Below are 17,184 nucleotides of genomic sequence, written 5' to 3'. Positions count from 1 at the left end.
AAAGTTGCAAAGAATTGTATTTTATAGTGATTTTTTAAACATAGGACTATTTAAATTCAATTTTCTTATGACAAGTATAAGATTATATTCAATTACATAAAATTATTAAAATGTAACTCCCTGCAAAATGTTTCGGAGGATATAAGTTTTTTTAATACTGGTTTTCTTTAAATTAGGGTTTGTTTTTCTAGTTATTAAGAAATCATGTTATAAAGAGTTTCATGTTCATACTTGCAGCTTCCTCAGTATATTTCAAAATATAAATATTCTTGGAAGATCAATATAATGGTCTTTTTGATAAAAAGATGTTCAGAATATTCACAATATTGCAGCCTGTTACTGACATTCTGAATATAGGAAAGGAATAAATCTCTATTTTTAAAAGATGAAACCACTAAATTTTCCAGTTAATAACCGAAACAGAAGTGATATTGAACTAATATATTATACAAATATAGAAAGCTTGAATGTTCAGCATGTCACATGTTCTATTTTTAGTACCACCAATATGTTTCCATGTGAAATCTTTTTTAAAGAGGGTTAGTGGAATTCGGCTTCATTCTATTTAGTTGTAGATGCCTCCAAATGAGGAAAGTTATTTTATGGTCACCCTGTAGTTTAATTACACAAGTTTTTTTAAATATGGCAAAATGAAGTTTTAAGAATTCATTTAAGAAAAGTAAAAATTGGAGCAAAAAAATTATAGTTCGGAAAGAATTAATTTTACCTGCTAAATCATCCAGCAGTTATTTTTTTCGTGTTTAGGAGTATGAATATAATATCCTGAAAATTCTACAATTAAATAACAAGCTAATGTTGAATTAAGCAATAACACTTGGCAAAATAGAAATATAGTCAAATATCAAATTCTTATTGGTTTAACAGTATAATATAAACAAATTAACATATGAAATAAAAACTAAAGAAAATAAATAATATATAGCACTGTATTACACAATTTTTTGACTAAACTTTAATAAGTTAATGTCATAACTAGGCAGTTTTTAGAGTGATGAAAAATGAAACATATTGATTGTTAGCTTTATACAGCTATAAAATGTAAAGAAGTGTGTTCATGTTAATTTTTTTCAGATTGTTGTTCCGCGACATAAAATCATATTTACAGTGTTTGGGAATGAAGTAATCGTGTTATCTTCCTTTTGTGAATAATTGCAATACTTATTAATTTATTTGAAAAATCTTGGTTTGTTTCATTATAAGAGTCATAAAAAGAAATAGTTATAATATATATAATCCTTATCATGAGAAAGGTTTTATTTGATTTGTTAAAATTTTTCTCATCTAAATAGTAATGCATATCTTATTAAAATGATAGTGCAAGTTTACACATTACTAAAGTTTCTACTATTTTAACAACAAAATAATGACAAAATGAGATTCTCATCTTACTGTTTATCAAATAAAATACAAAGATATCCTTACCAAATATGAAATCATGATAAAAAGAATTAAATAATGATTAGCAAGTTTACTTGAATTGCAACAAGGAAAACTAAAAGCTAAATTTAGAAGAGCCTACAGAATCAAACTGTTTTTTGAGATGTAGTCTATTTAACTGACATTGTTCACAAATGGTAAAATGTTTAATATGCAATAAAGTTAAATATAATAAAAAAGCAATATATATTTATTATGAAAACATTATGTAATGAAACAAACAGAAAATGGATTAATAAAGGATGAGGGAATACTATGCAATATTAAAACAAGATATTGTTTTCATATTTGTTATTGTCTGTTTCATCATTCTGTTATGCATTTCATAGTATATATATTCATATTTGTCACATCAGGTGGACAGTTTGTTCACCAGGAATATTGGTTGTAAATTGTTTAGATATAACTTCATATCAATGAGTCTATCAAATAGTTTAGCATTAAAATTGTGATTTTGACTTACTTAAATATTCTTATTTACTCTGTGTATTGTGATCATAAACTTTTCTGATTGAGACTGTTACTTGACATCATGGCACTGTTGAAAATGTACCTTTTCATCTATCTTTTAAATTTGAGGTATTGTAACTTTCTATTTGTTTTATAAATTGCTCGGATATTAAGTATAATACTTCTTTACTTGACTTTCAATAATGGGTGAAAACCATGCGATTAACTACATGATGAAAACGATTTGGATTTCAGGATAATAATGTAACATTAAATGTGGGGGGGGGGGATATTTTTAAAAAAAGCAAATATTAGTTCTACAATTCAATTGATATAATTAAAAAAATTTCAAACAGTGTAAAATTTATGTTTGTGCAGTGATATTTTTATCAGTAATATAATTGCAGTGATATAATTATCATGGAAAAATGGCGAATTTCGGATTAAAATATTAATTAAAATTTCCAAAAAATCAGTCCAAGGTGCACACAACCACCATTCTACATATGTGTCACATTTGATACATGTAGGTCAAAGATTTGGCTTGTAGAGCGCCAAAACACACACATTCAAATTTATTATTAGTATATAAATATATTTGTTCCATCTTTTTTATAATTAAATGTTTCGTTATTCGTTCGTTGAAGCAAGTTATGTGTGAGGTGGATAAAAAAATGATTCCGTTTTTATCCTTATAATGTATTAAAATAAAATAGTTAAATAAAGTAATACTGAAAAAAAAATTATGCAAGTGATACAGTAAATGAGTTTTTTTTTTTTTTAAGGATTAGATAATGCAGACAACAACTCTGAGCACGATGACTTGCAATTCTGTTATTTGGTTAAATGTTACAAACTGTATTTTGGTTTATATATTATAATTATGCTAAATAAACTAGAGAATTTGTAGAACTTCAGCTCTCAAGAATTGAATAAATTTGATGATTGCTCAATGATAGTTAATAAATATTTTATAGAAATTTTTAATTTAATAAATTTAAATAATAATATTTTATAAACTTTCTATTGCAAACAACTTTTTTTTATTATCTTTATTGAATACAGAATAAGAAGTGAAATACTTTTTTTTACTTAATATACAAATGAATCTAAATTTTTCAAGGCAAATTTTTTAAAAATTTCAAAAGCAATTTAATTTCTCCATTGGTATATTGTATCTAATTATTAAAAAATATAGCATTGTAGTTTTATTAGAAACAAAGAATTTTTCAAAAGCATACAATATATTTCATCATTTGAAAAACTTGTGCTATTTGACTTTAAGAGGCAGAAAAAAAAAAACTTAACACAAATTAAAAAATATAATGAAAATAGTTATTTCCATTTTTTATTAGTATTTATATAAAAATATGTTCTTTTCTATGAGAAGAAATATTAAATTTCTATAATTTTATATTATTTATTTTATTGTTTTACAATAAAAAAAAATAATAAACACAAAATAAAGTTGGATGGACACTCTAGAAACAGAGTTATAGCAAGTCTGAAAAGTCAAGGAAACAGAATGAAAGTAATTTGATAAAAACTTGTTTTAAATATTTACATAACAGCTCATTTTTGTGAGGCAGTTAAGAAAATGATATATTTGTTTTCATTTGGTTTGCTTCGAAATCATTAAGGAAACCAAAATATGAATGGCTGATAAGCATAGATAATTCTCATAATTGTGCTATAGGTAAAAGAAAAATATTTATTCACATAAAATATAGAAATGTTACAGTGTTAAAGAATATTTACAGATTGGTACCCATAAGGCTACACTTAGCTGAATGCCTGCTAAAAATTTCTTTGGTAAGTGGTTAGTGATTAAAAAAAATAACTACAATCTGCTATTTATTTACTGAATTATATAGGTAATTCTCATAATTTATAAGACTAACAATGAAACACATTTATACATGAATATTTGACCGAATTAATCCAACAAACATTGATATTGTATAATAGGAGATGCTTTGGATGTAGAATATTTTACAATATAACTTTTAAAAATAAAATAATAAAAATAGCAAATAATTTAGCATGTAACTTAATTGAAATACTAATATGAAATTTTTATTGTCTATTGAATTGATATATTTGGCTCTAATTTAAAATATTAATGAAAGGAATTAACATTATCAAGAGGGTTTTGCAATGAATAGACACATATTAAATGCACAAACTACATATAAAATGCTAAGCAAAATGTGTAAACTTTATTAAGAATGAGAACAATGCACAATATAAAAAAAAATATTACAACTGAAAAGCATAGCTACCATAATTACAATTTCAGGATCAATAAAGTAAAGAAAGCGACAAGAAGAAAAAATTTACTTAAGTATTTTAAACACTAGTATATCTTCTCACAAATCATGTGATGTGTCGCATTTTATCGTTAAAAAACGTTCCAAGATTCAAATTGCCAATACTACAATTGATTTTGAATAATCAATTTTTGAATACTTAGTACATTCTAAAAGAGACACTATGAATCTATGTATGCAATATTTTACTTGGATTTTTTCTTTTTAAAAAGAATTTATCATTGCATAATTATTTTTAGAAACTATATAACTGCAACTGGCTAATGGAAAATAAATGTAAAACATATGAAGTTCCCAAATAATGTCTTAAATTGTGTTTTTATGATATGGGAACATGATACAGTTTTGGGAATGAAATTTTTATTTCAGAAAAAAATTGGCCAGCTATATCTTTAAATTGGGACTGCAGAAAATGCAAAATATCAGAAAACATTCTAAATTTATTCTGTTTGAGTTTATATTCTGAATTAACAACATTCTAATCATATTATAGAAAATACTTCTACAGAAAGATTATATCAGGAAGCATATTCTATTTAAAGTATATATATTTCAGATGCTTCAATTTGTCAATGCCTTTTGTGACTATCTATGGTTTAAAAAATCCAAATTTTAGTTTATATTACAAAATTGAAATGTTCTCATGTCATATTTTAAATTTAAAAATAGCAGTATACATTTTTTTTTTTCAGTTCATGGTAACATATTAAGACAAATAGAAATGTGAAATTTAGGAATTATAAAAAAATAGACATACACTGTTCTGGGAATGTAAAGGCAAATATAACCATTGGCAGAATATTTTCTTTTCTCGGACTATAAAGATATTATATCCATACAATCATATAATAGGCACATCTTTTTTACTTACTGCAGAAATAGTACATGTTAGATGTAAATAAAAAATATGTTTCCATATTATTCAGAAATTTTTCTGTAAAGGAATGTTATCATATTACAATTAAATTTTTTTCAAAATCAGTAAATTACCAGTTTTGAAGATGATGTATTAATGGAAACATTCGTCGGGTCAAAAGTACTTTTAAATGATTTCAAGATTCATTAATATCAGGAAATTCAGAACCCTATAAAAACAGAATTAGTAATAATAATAATAAAAACAGTAGAAAACCAGTAAAAGCCACCTGAAAATGAATTGTCTGAAATATTGCTTTTGGTAAAATAAATGGTATTTGTATTAAATATCCATTGAATAAGATTAAGGTCACTGAAAAATATGTTTTAAGCTAATATGTCAACACCTTGCTTGGAAAACGCATCCTTCCACTCCAGCGGAAAACTATTCAATTGAAGCGGGATAAGCGTTGAGCTACAACTCAACATTTAAAAGACAACGTTTATCCCTGCTGCCCCTCTCGGTCAACGTCCCTACCTGTCGAAAGTATGGTTTGGGATGGATTCGCCCATCCCATAGGGATAGACGTTGCGATTGAGACGCTAGTCTCCACATGCCAATCAATCAAAACATAAGAATTATTTTGATGTTATTTCAGTCCAGTTCACTAACTTTCCGATATTTTTATTTTTAGAGAAAACCGGCTCATTTGCTTTTCGTTTAGTTCAAATATAAGAAATAAATTTTGGCTCTTATAAACATGAACTGAAAAATTTTAATATTATATATTTATAAAATACTCATAAGTAATTTATCTGAATATCTATCAATATTTTTTCGTAAGCTTTTTATACCTGCTTGAAATCTGGATTGAGAAGATAACAAATGTGATAAAAAACAACAACAAATCGCTGTAGCTGAAATTAGTTTCATCTTCTGCTTACTTAGCATATATAGTTAAAATTATTTTATCAAACTATAGTTTAATTTTTTAATATAAAGTGAATATTAAATTTTCTTATTTGAGTGTAGCTCTACAGTTGATTTTATAATGTTTACATTATTACTTTCTCTTTTGTCATTTTCTCTATACAGTGTATCAGCTGTAAGTATTAGATCGAAAATTTTTAATGACGAAATTACCCATCTTTGTTGCAAAGTTATTTTTTATTTTAATATATTTTAACAGCAAGAAGATTGCCCTATACAGTACAGTTGTAATAACACAAACTTTAATGAGAGCTTGGTGGAAAACTATTGCAAAAATCATGATTCTAACATGAGTGGCAGGTGTTGTATTTCCAATGAAACTGTTATAGGGTAAGTTCATGTAGGTATGGTGCTATGCTTTTAGTATCTAAATAAAGCAATTTTTTGTTGTAATGTTTTTAATTCATTATTATTCCAAATATTATTAGTTGACTTTGTATTATTAATATTGTGCCTTTTAAAGTTTGAAGAATTAATCACATTTCCTGAATAATGTGAGATGCACTCAATACTGCTGTTTTTAATTGAACATAATTAATCTAATTTGTGTGTGTGTATTAACTGCATATCATTGATGAAGATAGTCAATGGACTAAAATGTCTTATTTGGGAGTTAGTTGCTGGATGCAATAAATATAACATCTTTGACAACTTTTAGGTGATTAATTGCTGGCATGTTGTTAATACACAAGACCCTTTATTATTGAGTAATATTGCATTATATCTTCAATTGAGTTAAAATTCTCCTTATCATGTTACAAATGTCACAAAAGTTACTGTATAAATTCCATATTCTTCATTTTAATTTTTATCAAGTGAATATCATCAAATCTAGATTGTGTAATATATTTCATTATTAAATATGTCAAATCTTTATTGAGTATAGTAAACATAATGAATGAAATAGAAATAAAACAAAAAAAAAGATTGTTTTCCTTAGTACTTTAAATTATGTAATAAAATTAAAATAACTATTATAATTTTTATGTTTTAAACTATTTGGCATGCAATCTACCAAAATTATTAAGAAAAAGTGTCTTTTACCTGTTTGGTTATAAAGCTTCTCATTTTAATACATGACTTCTTTTATTATTACTCTTTACTAAACTATGAAATATTATTTTGTTGTAACATTCTGCAGCGTTCAAGTTCGTAAATGCTTAATTCATCTTTTTATAGAATGGACTTGAGGTATTGCAATATAAAAACATTGAACATTTCACAGCCTGTTTTTGAGCAAGTAGAAATTTTGTAAGTAAATGACTTATTTTCTGTATTTTTCTTGTAATCCATGACAAAAAGTGATAATTTTACTATACCTTTTATTTATAAACTAAGCTGATCCCCGAAATTAATTTTATTAATGCTGTCAAACATTAAAATTTCATAATAATGATTTTTGATCATTACTTCAATTAGATATTTCTTACAGTTTTTATATTGAAGCATTTGTGAATAATTCTACAAATTTACATAAACTTATTAAAAGTTTATTAACAAATTAAAAATATTGCAGCAAGTTTTTCTTTTTATAAATTGTTAGGCAATAAAATAATAAATATTAAAATTAAGGTGAAACTTTGTATGTATTTAAAAGGGAGGAGGAGGGGGGGGCTGTCCTTTTTGAGTCCTAATAGCATTAAAATTTCATTTTATTGCCATAACAGCAGATTTCAGTACTTTGAATAATTAAAGATATTTTTGCATTAGCTAGCTTATAAAAATTATTTTAGACTGTTTAAAGAATATTGGAATATTTTATTGTTTCAAATTATTTCACGTAAGATAATATATATATATATGTAATTTTTTGATCATTTAAATGAATAAATATAATTTAAATATAACATGAGATGATTAGACTATACTGGTATCTACTTTTAAAGTAATGCTGTTATGATAAAATCAGATTAAAAGTATTTCATTTATTTAACAGCATTTTTTTTTATACAATCATATTTTAACTTAGCTTCAATATGAGTGACAGATTTGTGCTGGAGAAAGCTGTCTTAAACTTCCTTCAGATTTATTTTGAAAATATCCTGTTGTCTTTTTAAAGATAATTCTTTTATCTTAGTACTTGGTAAGTCAGTGAAAAGAATTTGTTCCACTTATAAAAATCTTATTTGTGACAAAGGAATAGTAAGGAGATTTTTTTTTTTTTTTTTTAACTCCTCAATGATACCTTTAAATATAGCAAAATCTGTGTTATGTTTTAGCTTATACTCTTGGACACTTTCAAGAATTATAAAATTATTATATTAATTTACAAATGCATGTTAAACTTCTAAATTCTTTCAAAATCAAAAAATAAATTTTCTTTAATTTAAAATTTACTGTAGATTTGCTGCAAGATTTTATTTATAAAAGTTACTGAATAATTGTCATTTTCAAAATATTTCTGTTATTCTTAGTGTGATCTAATTTGTTTTAAAATTCAAGGAAAAAGTTATTGAAATAAAAAAAAAATAAAGAAGAATATGAACTTTAAATGTGTATAAAGTGTGCTTTTTCCAAGTAAAGGGCAAGATTCTGGCATTAGAAATAATTTTTTTTCCTTCAATAATTTACAATACTTTTAATTTTTTTAGGGATTTAAGAGAGAATGATTATGAAAAATTAACTAGCGATGAGCTGATTAATCTCGTGAAATTAAATTATCTGTAAGTATTATTTTTTATACTCAAAATGTATTTTATATAAAATTAAATATGGAATGTAGCTTGTAATTTCATTTAGATTCTAAGCATGTAAATAGAAATTATTTTTCTTATAATTATTTTCTATAACAGAAATAGGGTTTCATTTTTTAGTAACATCCATTTTCATGAAAGATATTAGACCATTTTAGCATGCTGACATTAATTAGGTCTTTTTATTTCCTTTGATTACATTAGTGATATTAGTACTTTCTGTACTTAACATGAGAATCTAGTTGCCTTAATTTTTTATCTTGCCATAGAAATAAAACAAATGCAATCTTCCCAGTTTAAAATTTAAATTTCTAATGAAAATGGACAAGTAATCTTGTCTTTGTATTTTGTCTTTATTTATTAATTTTTATTAAATATTATTTTTTTACATTTTAGAATTGTTAGTATTAAAATACTCTTCCATGCATTTTATAGTTGTATCACTTTTTATTTTATCTCAATAATGATTTTAAAAAAATATTTAATAATTCTCAGAAAAATATCTGTCTGAATAATTTGTTTTAATGAATTCTTATTAAAGGTTGTTTGTCATAGTATTGAAAACTTATTAACAAATACCATTTTAGTTAAGATATTTAAACATCCATTGGTTTGATAGAATTTTTATTTATCATTTGTTACTTGGAAATTTTTTATATTTACATAAATTTTTTGAAAATAATAAATATTTTATTTTTGTTATATTATTGAAGGAATGTAATATTTTATGAATGGGGGGATAATATATTGATATACTTGTATAATGTTAAAATATTTCTATGAAAAATATTTTCAAGAACTTTCTGGCTTTTTAAAAACTTTTATAATTGGAAAGAATTTGAAAAAAAAAAAAAAAAATCATTGTTGATTTGGCATTTTAATTAATAAGATTTATTTTATAAATGTTTATTTTTTAATTTGAACTTCAAAGATAAGTTGGATTTTGAAATTATTTTCCTAAAGTAATATGTTTGAATTAATGAAAGCATTTAGTGTATTTTTGTTTTTCTGATCCAAGGAATTATTATTAAAACATTTTTACTGCTTATTGGGCTATAAATTTTATTTTAAAAATGAAGCTGGATTTTGAAAATTTATCCAAAAGTATAACAATTAAAAGAAGCATTTAATTTAGTTTTTTAAAATTTTATTCATATGATAAATAGTTATTAAATATTGTGTATTGTGCAATTCATGTAAAGTATTTAACTTTGCATATTTATTCTGTTTTAAACATAAGTTTAGTTTCTACTTACATATTTGAAAATTGTTAATGATGTAAAATGCAAGCAACAGACCTGTCATCAATATAATTCTAATAATTTTCATTCTACTTGTAAATTTCATTGTTATTTATATTAAATTTGGTACTGATTGTACATGTGATATGAGAAGTATTTTAATTTATTTTTAAGTATGATGTTATTAGTTATGTAATTTCAACAGTTTTCTTATTAACTTGTAGATATTTACCTCAACATATTCCTTGCCCAGGTGGCCATATAGCATGGAATATTACTGAAAATGACCATAATATGACATCTTGTATGGGCCAATTGAATCCTTGTGTTTCTCTGAATAGTAAGACTGTTAATGTATTTTACTTGCCTCCCTCAAATTTAAATCTGTATATTTATCAGAAACAATACTCATTACTCTGAAATTAAATGGAATCAAATATTGAATTCTGATGCAGTATTCAATCATGTTATATATTTAAAGCATTCAGAATTACATTTGCAGAATTTTCAAGTAGTTCTAATTTTTTTTTTATTGAATGTTTTTTTTTTTTTTTTTTAATATCCACTATATTTGAATTTGACTTAAGCACTTTCAGATTACTCATTCTCATAACATTATATCTATAAAATGCAATAATATTTTAATTACAGTGATGAATCTTATCTTTAAGTTGTTCTTGATATATCAGTCCAATAATAGAAAATGTCGTTTAAAAAAAATTATACATTTAGAGTTTTAAAATGGTCAAAATATGAAATTATTTGCTCAGTTAAAAATACTAACTCTCAGTTAAAAATACTAACTCTCAGTTAAAAATACTAACTCTATACTAAGACATAAAAGTTAAATTAAAATTCATATATAAAATAGTTCATTGCATTAATATGTATAATTTACTTTTTGTCATGTTTTTATTGCCAAATAATAAATTCCCATATTGTTTCTCACCATCACCACCAGAATTGGTGATGTTTTTTGTGAATTTTTCCGAGTTCAAATGCTTCTTGAAATTATTTCATTACTAGAATGCTTTTTATTTATTTTTAATTTTAAAATTTTTTGTTTATATCTGGTTTGGAAGAGCTAACAATAATTCTTAGATTTTACATTGTCATTGTTGTCATATTTTATTCATATCATGTTATATAATATCATGTCATATTATATAATGAAAAATTTTAAATTCATATAAAATTCTTAAACATAACTACTCTTGAATTCAGTGCTTCATTGCAACAATTTTTGAAATATATGATTAGAAAAAAAAAATAATAATTTTAGGGATCCTTGTTTCATAATCATAAAACTAGACTCCACTTTCATTCAGTTAAAAAAAGGAATGTAATCAATACTCATGCAAATTATTTTTTTCACAGCTTAATTAGTTTCTAAATAACATGAGTTGAAAGCATAAAATGCTTTTTGCACTTGCAGTTTTGTAATGTAAACATATCTTAAAACTAAGGGACAAGTCTGTTAATTCATTATGAAATACTTTTTTTATTCAATTAAGCTGTCGAAAGTATATGATCAAGCATATCTTGTTTATAATAAATTTCTGTTATTTGTAAAATCCATTTGCTGTTGTTAAAATTTTGAAGTAAATACATTGTAGTAATAAAATTACTTTTCCTGTTCTCAAATGTCTGTAATTGTAAAAAAGAAGAAAGGGGGAAAAAAATGAATGAAACCTAATTTTATATACAGACAATGAAAAGGATGAATGAGGAAATAAATTTAGTAACAAAAGTCACTATCAGCACAGATTTTTATGTTATGAATAAAATCAGGTCAATAATTACTATGAATGCATGATAGATTGTTTGTGCAAAATTTTATTAATGTTTGAATGATAAAAATATGCACATACTCCAAAATACTTCACAAATAAATGGCATACAATACGAAAATCACAGAACATAATTTAAGATTCTCTTTTCTTATGTGCAGCATTTTTAATGTGCTGAACTCCTTTATTCACAAAATGTTGCATTTAGAACTTTTTTTGTATTTGTGTGTTGAGTTTATTGCCTCACACCATTCAAACTCTGTATAAAAAAAATTGGCTTCATTCTATTCATAATCTTTAGTTGTTGATATATTGAAATCAGGATAATACTTTTATGACCACTTTCTATTAATATGAAACATTTATCTTAGAATAAAATATTAATGAATAAATTTTAATCATAAAGTTTATTCTTAATACAAGTAATGCATCATATAATACAAGTTACTTGTTTTACATGATGCATTATACAGTTTTATGTAAATTTTTCAATGAATAGAATGTATATGGCTGGAGTGACATTTAATGTTTATTAAAATTGGAATAATGACATAAGAGATAAATTTTATTGAATATATCTCTCTTGCAATATTTCTATGAATAACACATGAAAGTTACTAGTTCTTTGTAAAATCTTTCACTTTTTTCATGTTGATATTCATAATTAAAATTTTAAAAAACTTCAAGTTAATGAATGTATTATAATGAGAATTAATTTTTCATCGTAGTATCTTGTGGAGAAGAAGAGGATGCAAAATGTCATCATTTAGGCCCCGGAACTGCAAAATGCATCTGTAGCCCTGGTCATTTTGGTTACAAATGTTTAAATGAAGTGAGAATAATTATTCCATTTGTAATTTTCAGAACACTTCTGTAAAAACTTTCAATATCATAACTTATCTATTTGTATTTAATCAATCTATATTATTGCCATCTTATGTATATCAACTATAATTCAAAAACATCTTGTCTATTTACTTCTCATTTTTTTAACAGTAATTATTTTTAAAATTTAATACTTATTAAAATTACTAACTAATTTATATTTGAATTTACATGTTGTATACTATTTCATTATCTGAAATTTTAATTGCATTTTTGGACACTATAGTAAACAGGTTATACATATATATATATATATATATATATATAGAGAGAGAGAGAGAGAGAGAGAGATTATGGATGGAAAGCCTATATATGTATGGCAATTTTACATGACTTTGCTTGAATATGAAAACATCAGTGCATAATTATTATTAGTGTTTACACCACTGTTTCATACACACACATATGTGTAATGAAACACACATAATTATACATTTTTATGTGTAATGAAACACATTTAATTATACATACAAACTTTTAATTAATTTTTCTATTCACCATTCTGTTGCTGAACAAAATCAAATTCTCATTTGCTTTTATATCTTGAATAGAAAGCTTCCATTTTTTCATTTACATAATTTTTCTTCATTGATTAATTTCAAAGTTCACTTTTTTTTTTATTTACATTTAACTTTCTAATTTTGAAAAACATTTCGATTTTTAAAAAAGGAAATTAAATTTAAAAAAATAAATGTATGTATTGACCTAATTTAAATCCCTATTCGTAATAAAATCTATAGAGGACTGCAAGCCAGGTTTATTTTAAAATCAAATCAAATGCATGCATCTAAAAAATTAAATTTATTCTTAAATATAAATATACTTTTTCTTTGGAATACTAATAAAGTCAGTAATTATAAAAGTATCTAAAAATATATTATAGTACCACACTACTCAATCCAGTAAATAACCCTCCCCTTCTCCCTTTTGACATAATTATATAATATCTATCACTTCAGTGAATGAAATATTACTGAAACTTAATCAGGAAAGTTTAGTCTTGAGAAAGTTTTAAACAAAAATTTGATAGAGAAAAATATATAATTTCTCATATCATTAGAAAAATTATAATGATCCAGGTGCCATCCTAATGTAATAAATACAAATGATTTATTTTAACAGAATTTAATATTTAAATACTAACAATCATAAATATTCTGTGTTATGAAAATCTGTGTAATTTCATGGTGTTCTTTCTGTAGCTATAAATTATGTGAAAACATGTATTATTTCATTCATCAATGAAACAGTTACTTGTAGCTTTCTTTTTTATGCCTCATGAATTATAACTTGTTACAAAATTTTATATACAAAACTGTTGTTCTAGATAATTAGAAGTGAATGAAATCCATTAAAAACATTAATAAATAAAATTTGTTTAGTAAAAAAGATTTATTTATATTTCATATTTTTTATTTGTTACAGGGTGAATTTCCAGTTGCTATATTCAGCAGTTCGGTTGTTTTTCCTGCTATAGTTTTAAGTATAGCTTTGTGGTTCATACAAGGACGAGATCCATACAAATTAAGAGCAATATAGAATTTTTATTTTTAGCCATTAAGTGCCTTTCTTTTTGTCTCTACAATGTGTTTTGTTGATTGTTAAACTGATTTGTTGATTTTAGAAGAAAATATTTTATATATCATGACAGACTGTGCATTTTCAATGACAATGATTCTGTACATTGAATTAAATGTATTCATCATATAAAATTATTTATTGCAACATTTTGTAAATGAAGCTAAGACCATTCCTTTTTTTAAATATTAATATTATAAAAAAGTTATAGTATTATCCTTTTTAATCTAAAATAAAACTGAAACAATTACTGTTCAGAGTTTTTATGAACATGTTTTCTATTTGTGTTTTTTTAAATGAAAATGTGATTATTAATTTGTCATATTTTAAATTTTGTAGCTCAAGATGTAACTTTTATTAAATAAATGCAGTTTCTTATTTTAATGCCTGAGAAAATGTGAAATTCAAAATATATTTAAGTTAATACTTATAAATATGTTATTTTTAAATGAGCCATTTTAACATGACAGCAAGATATTCATTTAATTTCTTTTGCTATCTGAACAAATTTAAATTATTGATACCCTTAGAATTAATAAAAAGATTTTAAAAGTAATCACCATTAGTTTTTTTTAACCCTATTTTCAGGCTCAATATTGAATTTCTTGTTTTCTAATCTTTAAGGGGGGGGGGAGAAAAAAAGGACATTCCAGTTTCTTTCAAATATAATATTTTACTAGTCATATGTATGTGCTGAAATATATAAAATTAATTTCCATACATTTTCCTTCATGTAAGATTATTTCAAAGTTTATATTGAAGATTGGTTATTCTAGCTTTTTATGTATATCTTTATGTTTAAATAAAAAGTATTTTGAATAAATAAAAGCATTTTTTTATAAATTATTTGCAATTAGAAAAAATACACGTTTCTAAAAAGTTATAGCAACTATTGCACCAAAATCAGTCATGAAATGAAAAATATTTTAACCAAATAAAAGATGATTCAATATTTTTTAATAAGTTGAATTAAGATTTCAATTTTATTATAAAAAATAACATTATATGAAAACATCAAAAATTATTTGAAGACTTGCAGCATTTTTAATATTTTGTTTCCATCATCCTTTTAAAAATTATCTGTATTGATAATACAAAATTTAATAAATTTGAAATTTCCATATTTATAGCAAATGCATTTGAATATGATTGTTTAATTTTACCTACATCTAACGTAAGTCAAAGCTGAAAAATAATAATAAGTTAATTTTTATTCGATTTGTGGTAGCATCAAAATATGCAAAAAAATATTTCATTTAAAAATTGAAACAATGGAATAAGCAGCATTTATTAAGAATCTCCTATAATTCTGAATAGACATATTTTTACATAGTTTATGCTTGGCGTAGTATTAAAAAGCATATTGTGGGAATTTTGCATCTATTTCATAATTTCCTTTTAAAAATAAGTTAAATAAAAACATTTGAAGAATTTGCTTTTTTAAAATTATAATGAAAGGAAAAAATAAAAGATTGGTTCTAAATTATTACTATTTTTCTATACAAAAAAAAAAAAAAACTGTTTTGGAAATGTGATAGAGCAGTTAGTTGACACAGATCATAATGAATGGGAAATTTTTGATTTAACAGCAACAACTACTTTTAAATTTATATAAATTATCTAAATCATAGCATGAAATTTGAATGAATCTTGAAAATGATATAAGCAAATAAAATTTAGATGACTGCATGTTAAATGTTCTACTTCTGGAAATTTGTTTTCAAATTACAGTCATTAGATGTCAGTCGGGATTAGCTGCCCTTCCTAATCCCAGATGGCAGCACATTCCCGTTGTCTTAAAAGTTATGCAGAATTTTTGTTTGCTTGGAAGTTAAGAAAAGTAAATGTTCACGTGGAGTGCGAGCGATCAGTAGCTCACGAGGAAAAGCACAGCAAATTTATTTCAACAATCACGTGGAAACCCAGCAAGTTTCTTGTGAAATAAATAGTTTTTGAAGAAAATTTTTATTGTCTTTAAGAAATATTCATAATGTGATATGGAATTGCTTATCAATAATTGTATAAAATTAAGGAATGCCTCGATGTTAATAAATGGATGACTAGTCAAGAAAACTGTTTCCTGATTTTTTTCTTGCATAGAATCTTCTATTTTTTGCAAACACATTTGCACAAGTAATTCACTCGCAAACAGTGCAGAAATACTTCGTTAGGGAAATGTCCTCTATATTTGACAATGTCAAACACTTTTAGGGTACTAAATCATTTAAATAAAATCGATATACATTTTCTTATAAATATAAACAAATTATTTTTTTAAATAATGTAAAAAGCCTTATGAATTTAACAACAGTGCACTAGATTTTGGTTATTCCTCTTAATGTTTTGAGATATGCAAAGAAATTTTAAATTGTTTCAATTTTATTCTTTTCTCTGCAGCCTTTTCAATAACGATAGAAAATAAAATTTCACTACTTGAATAGTATTTGAAACAAAAATATCTTTCTTCTGTTATGAAACTAACATTAAAGCATTTACTAAAAACTGAAATTGAACTAAAATTACAGGAAAAATATTAAACTGTTATCAAAATAGGTGAAATAATAAAATACAATTCTGATAAAGAAAATGTCAAATTGATGATTTCTATATGATTTGAATTGATAATTAATCCAATGCAAACAAACCTGTTCTTCAAAATAATCCTTGGAAATATATGTTTTACTTTCATCATAAAAATACATACAGGCTATTCCTACTATAAAATACTCAAACATTTATTATTATATTTGTGTGATAAATTACATTTCTATTATAATAATTTTGATTTGTATTGCATAAATGGTCTAAAAAAGTTTCATATTACTTTTGAAAGTGACAATTCTAATGGTCTGATGTTACAAGTATTCAAAATTAATAATTAAATGAAATAGTAAATAATAATAATAATAATAA

General features: G+C 23.9%; 1 protein-coding gene across 1 annotated transcript; it reads left to right on the top strand.

The window, feature by feature from the left end:
• The first annotated feature begins 5,974 nt into the window (after positions 1-5,974).
• Positions 5,975-16,344, top strand: LOC129981323 (all-trans retinoic acid-induced differentiation factor-like). The gene is made up of 7 exons (XM_056092115.1): positions 5,975-6,199; positions 6,284-6,414; positions 7,264-7,335; positions 8,676-8,747; positions 10,243-10,358; positions 12,537-12,640; positions 14,119-16,344. Exons 1-7 carry the CDS (start codon positions 6,146-6,148, stop codon positions 14,230-14,232), a joined length of 663 nt encoding a protein of 220 aa, XP_055948090.1. The 5' UTR covers positions 5,975-6,145; the 3' UTR covers positions 14,233-16,344.
• Positions 16,345-17,184: the final 840 nt, after the last annotated feature.

This window comes from Argiope bruennichi, chromosome 8 (genome assembly GCF_947563725.1).
Source record: "Argiope bruennichi chromosome 8, qqArgBrue1.1, whole genome shotgun sequence".
NCBI lineage: Eukaryota > Metazoa > Arthropoda > Arachnida > Araneae > Araneidae > Argiope > Argiope bruennichi.
Note: the sequence above shows the minus strand (reverse complement) of the source record. Positions and strands in the feature narration are given on the sequence as shown.

Excerpts from the sequence above, each read along its gene's own strand:
- LOC129981323 (XM_056092115.1), top strand. The coding sequence starts at position 6,146 with ATGTTTACATTATTACTTTCTCTTTTGTCATTTTCTCTATACAGTGTA. Across the intron at positions 6,415-7,263 it reads TCCAATGAAACTGTTATAGG|AATGGACTTGAGGTATTGCA; the intron begins GTAAGTTCATGT and ends ATCTTTTTATAG. Across the intron at positions 10,359-12,536 it reads TCCTTGTGTTTCTCTGAATA|TATCTTGTGGAGAAGAAGAG; the intron begins GTAAGACTGTTA and ends TTTTCATCGTAG.